This window comes from Muscardinus avellanarius (genome assembly GCF_963383645.1).
Source record: "Muscardinus avellanarius genome assembly, chromosome: 8".
NCBI classification, from domain to species: Eukaryota; Metazoa; Chordata; class Mammalia; order Rodentia; family Gliridae; genus Muscardinus; species Muscardinus avellanarius.
In genome coordinates this window covers 85,082,118-85,096,422 of record NC_137794.1, presented here as the reverse complement: position 1 = coordinate 85,096,422, position 14,305 = coordinate 85,082,118, and the positions used below count along the sequence as shown (strand labels likewise).

Sequence of the window (14,305 nt, the reverse complement as noted above, 5' to 3'; positions counted from 1 at the left end):
AATTTTTTCAGGAGTCAAGTAATGAAGGGTAGTTAGGATACTTATTTCCAAAATGTGCTAAAAAGGGAAAAGAAGAAGAGGGTTGATGTAAAAGGCATGGGAAATAATTCTCAAGTGAGATGTCTCCTCAACTCATCCTACTGGAATTTGCTTCCAAATGATATGAAAGAGAAGGTGCATATGATTTTCAAAATACTACTACTACAATGAACCCATTAAAGCAATGGTGAACTTTTACTAGTGAGATATACTGCTGTTGATGAAAATGAGTAAAATCTTTTAGGACAGTTATATGAGAACATGAAACAAAGACTTTAATCCATTAAATTCCACATTTTCAATTCTACAATCATAATAATTATGTCAAAATAACCATAAGTGACGTATTTGTTGCTTGATTTAAGTTTTTATAAATGTTCCACATCTGAGATTACAGAACAACATGAGTTAGGAGAGAGGGAAGGCAAGAGGAAGAAATGGCGGGAGGATCGCAGGTTCCAGGACAGCCTCAGCAAGCAGTGAGACTCATCAACCTAGTGATACTGTTTCAATAAAAGTAAAATAGGGCTGGGGGAATAGCTCAAGGGTAGAAAGCCTCTGAGTTCAATTCCTAGTACCAAAAAAAAAAAAAAAACCACCAAAACTAATCATTTGAAATCTACCCACAAAAAAGGGGGGCATTTTCTTTAAAATATTTATATCTAATATTGTGGTACTTTTTAAAAAAAAGGGTCCTTATCTTTTAGAAACTTAAACTAATATAAATATTTTTGAAAATAAAATGATGCCAGTAATTTACTTCAAAGTAATTTGAAAGGAAGATAGTAAATATATAAATAAAACAAGATTGGCTATGAGCTGATACAGTGAGATGATTAATATAAATACTAAGTTAGTATTTATGTTTTCACATATGTTTACATTTATTATTATTATTATTATTATTATTATTATTATTATTTTATTGGTGCACTGTATTCATAAATCATAGTGGGATACAAACTTTTGTAGACATACATGCACACATCGCCCAGTCAGCCCCCACCCGATCCCCACCCCATTCTCTCCCCATCCTTCCCTCCCATGCTTGGCTTAGTGGTTGACATCTAGTATTATAGCATTTTATCCAAAATTTAAAATGATAATTTCACATAACAGTTTCATTTGTCTGATACCAAGCTTTTGATGACTTAAAGTTAACATTCCAATATTTTTTTTGCTTTCTTTCTTACCAGAGAATATTTTTTTTCTATATTTTTTAGGTGAAACTATCATATATTTATATATTTATTTTTCAGAAAAAAATCTATCCTAATATGGAATATGGACTCTAGATACCCAAAACGATCTTGAAATAGAACAAAGCTAGAAGATATATATTTTCTGATTTCAAACCATATAAAGCTACAATAATTGAAACAGTGTAGTACTGTTCTAAAGGCAGATATATAAACCATTGGAGTTAAATGAAAGCCTAGAGCTAAATTCTTCCCTATATTGTCAAGTTATTTTTGACAAGGTTTCCATGAACATTTGGCGGTGGAAATAATAATCTTTTAACTAAATATTGTTGAAAAATAATACTTACATGGAAAAGAATAAAATTGGACACTTACCTAATCCCATATACAAATATTAACTCAAAATAGATAAAAGACCTAAATATAAATCTTAAGATTATAAACTTTTAGAAGAAAATCTGGGTCATAAAACCTCACAACATTGAAATTGGCAGTGATTTCTTGGATATGATTTCAATGGCACAGGCAACAGAAGAGTATACCAACTCCCTAAAAAATAAAAAAAATATTGTATATCCAAAGACAATGTAAACAGAGTTAAAGGTTACTAATAGAATGGGATAAAATATTTCCAAATGCTATATCTGAAGGTATATTAATATTACAACTAGACATCCTAAAAATTAACAACAATAAAGGCAAACAATACAATTTAGAGATAGGTAAAAGAATAACATAAATAATGAATCTCCTCAGATAACCAATCTTAGTTGTCTGTTGGATGGAAAATCTTGTTTCTCTGGTTCTGGTGTGTGTTACCTATTTCTTCTTTGTAGTTAATCTCTTTGAGTATTTTCTCTAGCGCTGGTTTTGAAGACATAAATTCCTTCAGTTTCTGTTTGTCATGGAAGCTTCTTATTTTTCCATCTAATTTGATAGAAAGTTTTGCTGGGTAGGAAATTTTTGGCTGGAAGTTGTTTTCTTTCAGAGTTTGGAATATGTTACTCCAAGCCCTTCTGGCTCTCATGACTTGGTTTGGGAAGTCTGGAGTGATTCTAATTGGTTTGCCTCTGAATGTCACTTGGTCCTTTGTTTTTGTTGCCTTTAAGATTCTCTGCTTGGCTTCCACATTGGTCATTTTAACAATTATGTGGCGTGGGGATCCTCTTCTCCGATCCTGTCTAAAGGGAGTTCTATAAGTTTCCTGGACCTGTGTATCAACCTCTTGCTCTATGTTTGGAAAATTTTCTGCTATTACTTCCTTGAAGAGATTGTTGATCCCTTTGGTTTCACTTTCTTTTTCCTCCTCTATTCCAATTATTCTTAGGTTAGCTCTCTTAAAATGGGCCCATATTTCTTCAATATCAGATTCCTGCTGTCGGATATTTTTTCCTAGATTAGAAACTATGCATTCATTTTTAGAATGATCATCTTCTAAGAGCGAGATTCTGTTCTCCATGTGGTCTAATCAGTTGTTTGTGCTTTGAATTGAGGCCTTTATTTCATTAATTGCATCCTTTATCTCTTTTTGGCTCTCTCTGAGTTCTTTTCGAAGCACCTCTATTATTTCTACAGTTATTTTCCTGATTTGATCTTCTAGAAATCTCTGATTTTCTGTTTTATCGGGTTCTGATGTTGTGGGGTTGTGGGCATTCATTGCTTCAGTGTTATTCCTCTTTCCCATGATTTGGGAAGTTTGTGCCTTCTCTGGGTTCTTCCCTTGGGTCACTATGACTTCGCTTAAGGTGCTCTGGATCTCGAGTCTGTAGTATCTCTGACCCCACTACTCCTTTACTGGGTTGTATCAGAGTCTCCGACCCAGGGAGTCGATAGAGGCTGCTTTAAACTATGGGGGGTGCCAGGTTGCACGTTCTCCTATGGTGTGATATCTCTGCCACTGCCACTCCCCCATTGGGTCAAGTCCCAGGGAGTACAGTACTGGGATTTCTCCTCTGTGGTCCGCAATTTGACTCACTGTTCTTGAGTACACAGATGTAGCTGTACTGAACTCGGTGTATTCACTGCTGCTGCCGCCGGTGGCAATATGGTGCTGCTGCTACGCCCTCGGCCGTGAGGCTGGCGTATTTTTTCTTCTCTGGTTTTGAGTTCCACTCTGAGTCCCTGTAGCGTGTGCTGAGCTCAGCCACTGGGAGCTTTAGATGCTCCGTGCGCCGAAAAATCCTGCCTGGCTGTTCCGCAGCGGCTCACCTCGGCTTGCTGTGGCCGTCCGGTGAATTCGCCGCTGCCTCCGGCAGTATGGCACTGCTGCCACGTCCTCGGGCGTGAGGCCGGTGTATCTCCTCTGTGGCTGAGCTCTGTTCTCAGTCTGCTTTCTCTCTGGAGCCTGGTGATTTTTTTGTTTCTCTGGTGATGGTGTTTTCTGGCTATGACAGGCCCTGATTTTGTGGTAATGGAGATTGGTTGTTAGCGGGGCTCTTAAGCCCCGCTTTTCTCGGTCGCCATCTTCCTGGAAGTCCTTTTTATTTTTTTTTTAAAAGTCTTCATGCTTTTATCTAGTAATTTCACTTTTGGACTCTATTCCAAAAGCTTACAGTGATATATGTTCATAATTATTTTTCCAGTATTATCTATAGTTGCAAAAATATTTTAAATGGGATACAATCTTACTGTACAATAAATAATAGGGTTTATTTATTATATCTCTAATATAATATAATAAGTTTTTCCAGATGCTAGTTGAAGTTGTATTAAAATATCACTATTCATGGCTTCAATGACTTTGAGAAATGCTTCTTTTTTGGAAAGAAAAAACTATGAAATAGTATGCAGTTTTCCTGTTAAACATGGCTAGTTCTCGAGTCTTATATACCTCCACAATTTTCCAAACTCGAGTCCTGTGTGGCGGTACACACCTGTGATCTCAGTACTTGGAAGTCTGAGACAGGAGGATAGTAGGCTCAAAGACAGCCTTAGTAAGTAATAAGTATCAACCTAGTGAGACCCTGTTTCAAAGGAAAAATGAAATAGGGCTGAGGGTATAGCTTGGAGGTAGAATTCCCCTGGGCTCAATTCCTAGTACCATAAAAAAATTGCAAACACTACAAAATGTTACAAAAAGAATAGAAGAAAACAGTTCCAGAAAAGACATACACATACTAAATGGAAAAACATGTGATGGAGAAAAAATGAAAATAGGAAAAATAAAGAAAGAAACCACTAGGTTCCTCATGGAAAGGAGGAGTTCCTGGAGAGGTCAAAGGCAGTGTCTTTTCTCCAGGACCCTAAAAAGAAAGTTCCAAAGTTGGAGACAGGAAACATTATTAGGTGAGGATAACAGAGACAGAGACAAGGCTAAATAGAGAGGAACTGGTTGAGAATCAGAGGGAGCAGTGGCTCCCACCTGCCTCCCACTCCAGGCTCAATGGCTCCTGAGCTGGAGGAAGTTAGGAGTGCCTTTCTGAGAGCAACAGACACAGAGCCAGAGCGCTAGGATGAGAAAGTAAATGAGCCTTTCTCTGCAATATAAATAGTCACCACATGTCTGAGGATAGCAGAATAGCATGCAACATGAAAACCAAAGCCCAAAACAAACAAGGTAAAAGAAACATGACTGACAAGGAAAATACCCAAAAAGCTGAAGAAGAGTTCACACACACACACACACACACACACACACACACACACACCTAATATCTAGATCCTCAAAGGAGAGAAGATATTATATACATAAAATATAAAAGAAAGCTATAATAAAAAAGAAAAGTAACACTGAACCATTGAGCATTCTCTTGGAAATGAAAGTGTAAGTAGCAATGAAAACAACAGTGGAAGGGTGTGGCGGGCACAATTAGGATCCTCTGGAGGATTCCACACCCTAGTCTCTGAGATCACAAAGCCCTTGTGTCTTGTGACAAATGGACTCAAGAGTGATGTTGAGAGCGGAACAGTGGTTACCCAAGGCTGGGAGAGTAGTGGGGCCAGAGGAGTCGAGAAAGGTTGATCAATGGTACTAACTTAAGACGAGGAGCAAGACATTCAGTTGTGCTATTGCTTACAAGGGTAACTATCAATAACAATAATGTATATTTCAAAAAACTAAAGCTGGCTGTGGTGGTGCATGCTTGTAAACCCAGCATTTGGGAGGCTGAGACTGGAGGATCACAGGTTCACTGCCAGTCTCAGCAACTTAGTGAGGCCCTCTGCAACTTAGTGAGACCCTTTTTCAAACTAAAGAACAACAACAACAACAAAAAATAGTGCTGGGGGTGTAGTTCAGAAGTAGAATGCCCCAGGGTTCAATCCCCAATAGCACAAAGAAAAAAAAAAAGAAGCTAGACAGGATTTTGAGTGTTTTTATCATAAAGAAATGGTAAACGAGAAGATGGATATATTTGCTCTGATTTGAATATTACACAGTAATGTATTGAAACATCACATGGTACTCCATAAGTATGTACAATTTGTATGTTTTTATGTATCAGTTTAAAACATTAAAATAAAATCCAGGTGTGATGGCATGCGTTTGTAATCTCAGTACTTGGGAGGCTGAGACAGGAGGATTGCAGGATCACATCCAGCCTTAGCAACTTAGTGAGATCCTGTTTCAAAATGACAAAATAGGGGATGTAGTCCAGTGATAGAATGTCCCTAACTTCAACCCTAGTACCTAAAAGATAAAATAAATAAATAAGAGAGAGGGGTACCTTGACGTGAAAACAAAAAGATAGAGATAATATTATTCTTAAAATCAAAATTCTCAGAATTGAACAACATGAATTACTACATTAAAATTGTCCACCAGGTTTCCCAGGGAAAAGCTTGTACTAAGAGATAAGCAGCTGTAAGGGGTCTTAAAAGATCTCAGAGAAAGATCATGAATGACCTATAAAGGATCCTAAATTAGAAAGGTATCGAACAAATTTCTTAGAGGCAATACTAAGTACTAGAAGACAAAAAGTTATGTCTTCACATTCCTAGAAGGACATTTTTTTTTCTTTATTTTTTTTTGTGGTACCGGGGATTAAACCCAGTGGCATTCTGCCTCTGAGCTATACTCCTAGTTCTATTTTTTTTTTTTTTTGCAGTACTGGGGATTGAACCCAGGGGCATTCTACCTCTAAGATACACCCCCATCCCTATTTTTTATTCCTTATTTTTGAAACAAGGTCTCACTAAGTTGTAGAGAGCCTCACTGAGTAGCTGAGGTTGGCTGCAAATATGAGATCCTCTTATCTCAGCCTCCTAAATACTGGGATTATAAACCTGCACCACCACACTCAGCTTATTTTTTTTTTTTTTTGAAACAGGGAGAGTCTCACTACATGCTGAGGCTGTCCTTGAACCTTTGATCCTCCAGTCTCAGCTTCCCAAGTACTGGGATTACAAGTATGTTCCACCAAGGCAGTTGAAAGTAAATTATTTTAATCTTAGAATTCTATATGTAGGCCAACAATCAAGTTTTGGGTAAGGATGACAAAGATGTCTTTAGATAGGCAAGGGCTCCCAGTTTTATCTCCCATGAATCCTATTTTAGGAAGTTATCAAGCAAAATTGAGGTTCAAAGACCACAGATAGGGTAATATTGGAAAACACCAACATATCCCAGTTTTATCTCCCATGAATCCTATTTTAGGAAGTTATCAAGCAAAATTGAGGTTCAAAGACCACAGATAGGGTAATATTGGAAAACACCAACATATCCATGAGAGCAACCAGCATAGATAGGAATATCAGGAAAATGAAACAAAATTAATATAAAAGATATTATTCCATACCCAAATTTATGTGGTCAAATGTTGGAGGGCAGGATAATGCCAAGGGTGACTAGGAATGCCTGTAAGACAAGATGGGCTGTGGCAGCCCTTACAGCAAGAAATCTGAGACTATGCAGACAAAATAGTAGATGTAAACTCTAAGAGCCCCAAATTCCATTTCTGGATATATGACATAGCAAATCTCATACAGGTCCATAGGAAACCTGTAGAATTTAGGTGTGGTGAGAAACTAAAGTCAACCTGGTCTCACTAAGTAGCTGAGGATGGCTCTGAACCTGTGATCCTCCTGTCCCAGCCTCCCAAATACTAGGATTACAAATGTGCACCACCACACCTGGCTTATTTCAAATTTAGTATGTCCAAAACTGAGCTCCTGATTTTTTTTCCCAAAACCACCTCTTTCTACAGTCTTTCCCATCTCGACTATGAAACTTTTCCTATTTTCATATGTTTATGTCAAAAATCTTGGGGTCAGTCTTGACTCCTGTCTGTTTCATTCCATATCCAATCTGTCAATAAAATCTACCACATGAAAATGTATCCAGAATCCAAACACATCTTTCCAGCTGCTTCTGTGCTAACACCCTTGCTTCAAGACAGGAGGCTTGTCTATATATTACAATAATCCCCTAGTTAACTTCTCTACTTCTGTTTTCTCTAGTGATTCTGTTGGAAAGCGAGCTGGGGAACGTCACTGCTACGCTCAGTGCCTCCAATCCCCTCCCACTGTGCTAGGAATCAAAGTCCAAGACCAAGTTTTAATAGACCCACCCCATACAAACTGGCTCCTCTCTGTCTGGTTCGTCTCATAACCACCTCGCTCTGGTCCTCTTAGTTCTAGTTCATGGCCTCCTTGTTATTCCATTAATGGGACATGCCAGGCAAGCTCCTGCATAGGCCTGCTCCTTTGCTAGCCCTTCTTACCTAAAATATTCTTCCAGAAATATCCCTGTTTCTCCCTCACTTTCATCAGCTCAAAAGTTTTAAGTCATTTATACCCCCACACATACACACCCAACCCTGACTCAATATTTCATATTCTTCTTTGGGGTTTTACATATTAGCACTTTCCCTATCATATTATATATTCTCTGCTCATTTGCTTATTTGTTCATTTGTGTGTGTGTGTGTGTGTGTGTGTGTGTGTGTGTGTGTGTGTGTACTCAAAGACATTCAGCCTCCGAGCTATACTCCCAGCCCTATTTTTTATTCTTTTTCTTTTTTGTGATATCAAGGATTGAACCCAGGGGAATTCTACCTCAGAGGTAGACCTTGAGCCCTACTTTTTATTCTTTATTTTGAAACAGGGTCTAAGTTGTGGAGGGCCTCACTAAGTAGCTAAGTCCTATTTTATTCCTTTTTTTTTTTTTTTTTTTTTTGCAGTACTGGGGATGGAACCCAGGCGCATTCTACCTCTGAGCTACACTCCCAGCCCTATTTTTTATTCTTTTTTTTTTTAAACAGGGACTCACTGAGTTGCAAATAGCCTCACTAAGTAGATGAGGCTGTGTGTGAACTGTGATCCTCCTGTCTCTGCCCTCCAAGTGCTGGGATTACAAATGTGTGCCACCATGCCCGGCTATTCCTTATTTTTGAAATGGAGTCATGTTAAGTTACTGAGAATCTTGACAAGTTGAGGCTGTCTTTGAACCTGTGATCCTCCTGTCTCAGCCTCCTAAGTACTAGGATTATAGGCATATGCCATACATTGAGCTGCTTTGCCTACTTATATTTTCATTATCATTTTACCATGCTAGAATATACTCTTGAAAGGATTGTTTATTCTTTTTACCAATATACCAATTAGAATAAATCAGGCACAAGGCTGAAGTTCAATTTTTGTGTGTGTGTGTGTGTGTGGGTCTGGGGATGGAACCCAGGGGCATTCGACCTCCAAGCTACACCTCCTGCCCTATTTTTTATTCTTTATTTTGAAACCGGGTCTCACTGAGTTGCAGAGGGCCTCACTAAGTAGCTGAGGCTGTCCGCGAACCGCGATCCTCCGAGTCTCAGCCTCCCGAATGCTGGGATTACAAGGGTGTGCCACCACACCCGGCTTGAAGTTCAACTTTTAAAGGATAAGTAAACAATAAACAATACATGTACACTAGACAATAAATTTCTAAGAAAAGAAGCAAAGTGTAAAACCCACTTTAGAAAAAATATATATGTTTGTGTACATATAAATATATATATATAGCCTAATATATATGTTTATATACATATAAATATATGTATATGTATACGTGTGTGTATATATATACATATATATACATATAAATATATGTATATGTATACATGTGTGTATATATATACATATATATATGGCCTATGGAGAGGGGGCGAAGTAGAATGGAGAAGAGAACTACTGGATGGAGTTGGAGCTCAGGAGAATGATATGGTGGAAGAATGAATGATACATGAGATGAATATGATAAGTGCTAAGGAGTATTAGAGGGATGAATATAGCAAAAGAGGGGCCGCTGTTGAATGCCAGAGCCCCAGGTGGGAGAGGAAAGAGATGCCACAGCAGGGCCGACAGACTGGGAAGCCAGGAATGAGGAAACTGCACTTTGGGAAGGCAGCCAGTACAGGAGGCAGGGAGTGAGCGAAAGAGCTGGAACAATAGGCTGCATATTCCTTTTGCAATCAATTCATGTGATCTGGAGATAAGATTGCCAAGAAGTGAGATCACACACACACACACACACACACACACACACACACACACACACACTTCACACTTCTCTCTCTCTCTCTCTCTCTCTCTCTCTCTCTCTCTCTCTCTCTTCTCTCTCTCTCAGGATTGAACTTAAGAGGTTCTACCTCCAAGCTACATGCGCAGCTCTTTTTACTTTTTATTTTGCAACAGGCTCTCACTAAGTTGCCGAGGCCCCGAACCTGTGATCCTCCTGTCTCAGACTCCCAAGTACTGGGGATTGCAGGCGTGCCAGGCCATACTCATCTCAAGTGATGCCTCTTGGGTGCACTCTATCAGCAGAGCAATACTAAAATGGCCTGCTAATGGAGGATCGCACAGGTTCAAAGCCAGCCTCAGCTACTTAGTGAGGCTCTCAGCAACTTAGTGAGACCCTGTTTCCAAATAAAATATAAAAGGTCTGGGAGTATAGCCTGGAGGTAGAAAGCCTCTGGGTTCCACCCCCAGTACCACCAAAAAAAAATAAAAAAAAGAAAGAAAAATAAAATGGTTACTTCTTAGACGAAGGCATGACTGCAAAATTGTCAGTTGAAAGAGAGGCTCCCTACTGAAGATATGACAAGACTTTCCCCACCGTAGCCAAGGCAGAAGTTATCAAACTGAAAGGAATAATGGGTACTCTTAATAACTAGCCTCTACTTTACCTTGGCAAAAATACCAAGACAATACATTAAAAAATTACAGCAGGCACTTTTAAAAAATTTTATTTATGTGTGTGGGTGGTGGTACTGGAGATTGAACTCCTGGGCATTCCACCTCTTCTGAGCTACACCTCCAGCTCTTTTGATTTTTATATTGAAACAGGGTCTCACTAGCTTGATTTGTCTCACCACTTGACAAGGCTGTCCTTGAACCTTCGATCCTCCTGTCTCAGCCTCCCAAGTACTGGGTTTACAAGTGTGTGCCACCATGTCTGACTTAGCAGATGCCTTTAATATACAGTCACTTATAAATGGCATATTGACCATTCATACTAGTGGGATATGGCCAAAGGGATGTGAGGTATTTTTATATTTTAGGGCACATATATCTTATTTTTCTTTGCTTCTGAGGAGAAAATATATTTTTGAGGTTTTATTGTGTACTACTTATCAAGATTTGGCACTGCCTAACCAAGTAATAAAAAATTTCAGAGATGGGAGTGATATTAACAAGATATCCTGGTACAGAGGAGGTCCTGGTGGTGGAACACAAAGACTTCTGGGGCCAAGGGGCTGGACACTCGGTCATCAGATGTTTACAATTACAGAAAGGGCAGGGACACAAAGTGTGTGGTCAGTTACCAAAGTTCTCTGTAGTGGAGTGATATGAATCTCAAAGGAGCAGGGCTTTTTGTATGAGGGTGAAAGAGTAAAGTTCAGACCTAACAGTGGAACATGCTAACTGTGGCTGTGGGCTCCTGATAAGTGGGGTGGGATGAAAAGCCAGGAGGAACTCTCTCAGCAGGAAGCACAGCGGAGACAGGGTGAACACAAGTTTTAACACATTATGCCCGGGGAAAGAAGAAATAAGAGAATGTTTTGAAAAAAGGCTGAGGGGTATACCTTGATTCTTTGGTTTCTTGAGTCCAAGTCCCAGGCCTAATCCAAGTGACATGATCACCAACAAAGCAAGAAGAATCTATCGCAAAAATAGGAAAAGACACTTTTATCATTTTTAAATGTACAAATGCATAAATAATAACCCTCTCTCGGAAAATATTAAGTACTTGTAGCATGCCAGTTAATGTAAGACTTAGAACTCAACAATAATAGAAGTATGTTGTTTTATTTAATGCCTGAAAATAAGAAAGGTTTGGGAAGAATTTAGAAATACTACTTATTATAGAGTTCCAAATTCAAATACTTTCATAGTTCAAATACTGTGAGTTTAGCCCAAATTGTGTTAAAGTAGTGAAACTATAGTATCCATTTTTCTTTCTTTTTTCTTCTTTTGAGACAGGGTCTCACTATGTTGACCAGGCTAATCTCAAACTCCTGGGTCCAGAGATCCTCCTACATGCATGTACCACCACACTTGGCTTCGCTTTTTTCTCTTTTAAACCATGGTACCTCTTTGGAGACCATTCATAGGAAGGCACTCGCATTCTAGCATAAAAATGGAATCCTTCCTTCATTCTTAGGGGACAGAGTTTTGGGGTCTTTGTTGTTTGTTGTTGTTTCCTACTTCATCTATCAAAGGCTAGTGAGAATATTTAATATACTTAAAAATAGTGTCCAGCTAGGTATGGTGATGCATGCTTGGGAGACTGAGACAGAAGGACAGGAGGGAAGTTTGAGGACAGCCTTAGCAAGTAGTGAGACTCTCATCAACCTGGTGAGATTCTATTTCAAAATAAGAATAAAAGAGGGTGGGGAGTATAGCTCAGAGGTAGAATGCCCCTGGGTTTAATCCCTAGCACTGCAAAAATAAAATCATATAATGTCCAAATTATTAACTGGAAAGTGATCTGCTCTTATCTTCAGCTGATACAAACCACTTAGGGTAATTTGGAAGCGTTGTGACCAAAGATTATTTCTGTCATGCATCATTATTACTGCTGATGAAGCTCTTCACCATAGCAACTTTATGCTATGGTCAGATTAGATTAAGTAAAGCTTTTTCTTACTGCCTTTTTTTCCCTAGCCTTGAAGTCCAAGTCCAATGATAAGAATGCTAGATAGGCTGGAATGTTGCTGTATATTGCCATAACAAAAATAGTAACAGATACATAATGTGATTTCTTAGAAGAAGCTGTGTGTGGTGGTATACCGCTCTAATCCCAGCACTTGGGAGGCTGAGACAGGAGGATAAGAGTGAAAGCCAGCCTCAGCTACTTAATGAGGTTCTCAACAACTTAGTGAGATCCTTTTTTGTAAATAAAATATAAAATAGGTCTGGGAGTATAGCCCAGAGGTAGAAAAGCCCTTGAGTTCCACCTCCAGTACCACACACACCCCCCAAAAATAAAAAGCTCCAAAGGTAAATAAAATATGTACAAGTTGTGCTCCCCCAAAATTTTATAACTTCTTAAATTGATAACATAGGATCAATATAATAAGAAAGAGCTATAACAAACACTCTAAAAATTTCAGAAGGATAAGAATGGGTAGAATATACTGAGAGTTTACTTAGTCTTAGTCACTGGCTCAATGTAGACACACATTGTTTCATTTATTTCTTATTAAGAAAGCTGGAGACAGAGAGAGGGTTGTGCCGTTCTCCCTACTGGGGAATTTAGGCAAAAGCTTCAGAAAGCTAAAAGTGAAAAATCATGCAGCTGCTTTTGGCTTGAGGTACTGGGTGAGGAGCTCAGTCGTTGGCACTGAGCTGAGCAAGGGGACTCCTCAAAGAGTCAGAGAAAGCGGCTTACAGCGAAGTCTTGGGAGAATGTAGCTCTTAAAATGACAACAGAGATGGGATGAGGTTGCCCAAAGAAAAGGTCTGTAAACAGGATTTTGGGAAAATATCCACAAGCAAAAGGCAATGAAAAAAATAAATTGGCAGGAAAGGAGAAAAATCGTAAAAATAAACATTGTTATGTCATTTCAGTACCAACGGGAGAGAACACTTTGATAGGGGAAGGTAAATGCCCCACAGTGTGCATGTGTTGTTGTTAGGGAGACTTCAGGGGGAGAAGGCAGGGAAGGAAGGATCAGCACTGAGGGGATACCAGACCTTAGTGCAGTAAGAGCAAAGCGGGAACATCACAGATGTTCCGGGGGCTAGAAAACCAAGACAGCAGGCCGGCCCTCTTTCCCCAAATGTGTGGAGATGAAGGGAAAAGACAGAGTCCTAAAATCAAAGGAAAAAAAACTAACTCATTTTTTAGGACACATAAAAATATAAGAAAGAGAAAATAAGCAAAAGAGACTGTGTCTTGAATTGAGAGACTATCCCTAGAATTAATGTAAAATAGAATCAAATCAATAATTCAACAGAGAATATAAGATTCAATTATTTTAATTTCTCACTCTCTGGTCTTTTGCAAGACACAGCTGACTACAGAAGTGATTAGAATCATGCAATAAAGTCAGGGCTGCAGAGCGTTCTGTGGCGGATGCCAGACTTTCAATCAAATATTAATCTGTTCCATGACTTAACTTTTTTACCGGTAGAATGATTAAACATGTTAACTTGCACTGGGGTTGTCATAAGGCACAAAACTAAGTACAACTGCTTAAATTTTACTGTTATACACTTCTAATATGTCTCATAAAGTTAGAGAGAACAAAAGTATGAACCATACTTACAATACAAATTATCTTGTATTTCTTGAGAGTGTTCTTCTTAGCAGGCTCTTCCGTGGCTAATGTTAGCATAGACTCCATTGTCCCAGTAGCCTCATAAACCTGTTTAGCCTGAAGATAGTGCCACTTCTTTCCTCTAGTCGGTAAAGAGAAACTGTACTGAGTTAAATAGCAATGCCTGATCTTTAAGTGCTTGCAGGGAGCACAGCTCTTTAGTGATTGGGCAATCTACAGAGGAGAAAAATATGACAGTAACTGTAGTCCAAAAGATTAAAGTCTATTTCTAGGACAGTGGAGATGTTCTTTTTTTCTCTCTCTCTGTATAATTCATAGGAAATAGTAGGCAAGATATCTACAATAAGAATAATACAAGAATCAGAT

General features: G+C 38.8%; 1 protein-coding gene across 1 annotated transcript in view; it reads right to left on the bottom strand.

Annotated features, from left to right (window-relative positions):
• Positions 1-14,059, bottom strand: part of ENPP3 (ectonucleotide pyrophosphatase/phosphodiesterase 3) — a gene marked incomplete at its 3' end in the record, with an annotated part of 90,218 nt that extends 76,159 nt beyond the window's left edge. The window contains exons 1-2 of the mRNA XM_080700121.1: positions 13,928-14,059; positions 11,240-11,315 (exon numbers count right to left, since the gene is read on the bottom strand). Coding sequence (XP_080556247.1) covers positions 11,240-11,315; positions 13,928-14,005 — 154 coding nt within the window. The 5' untranslated portion in view covers positions 14,006-14,059. The remainder of the gene's footprint in view (positions 1-11,239; positions 11,316-13,927) is intronic.
• Positions 14,060-14,305: the final 246 nt, after the last annotated feature.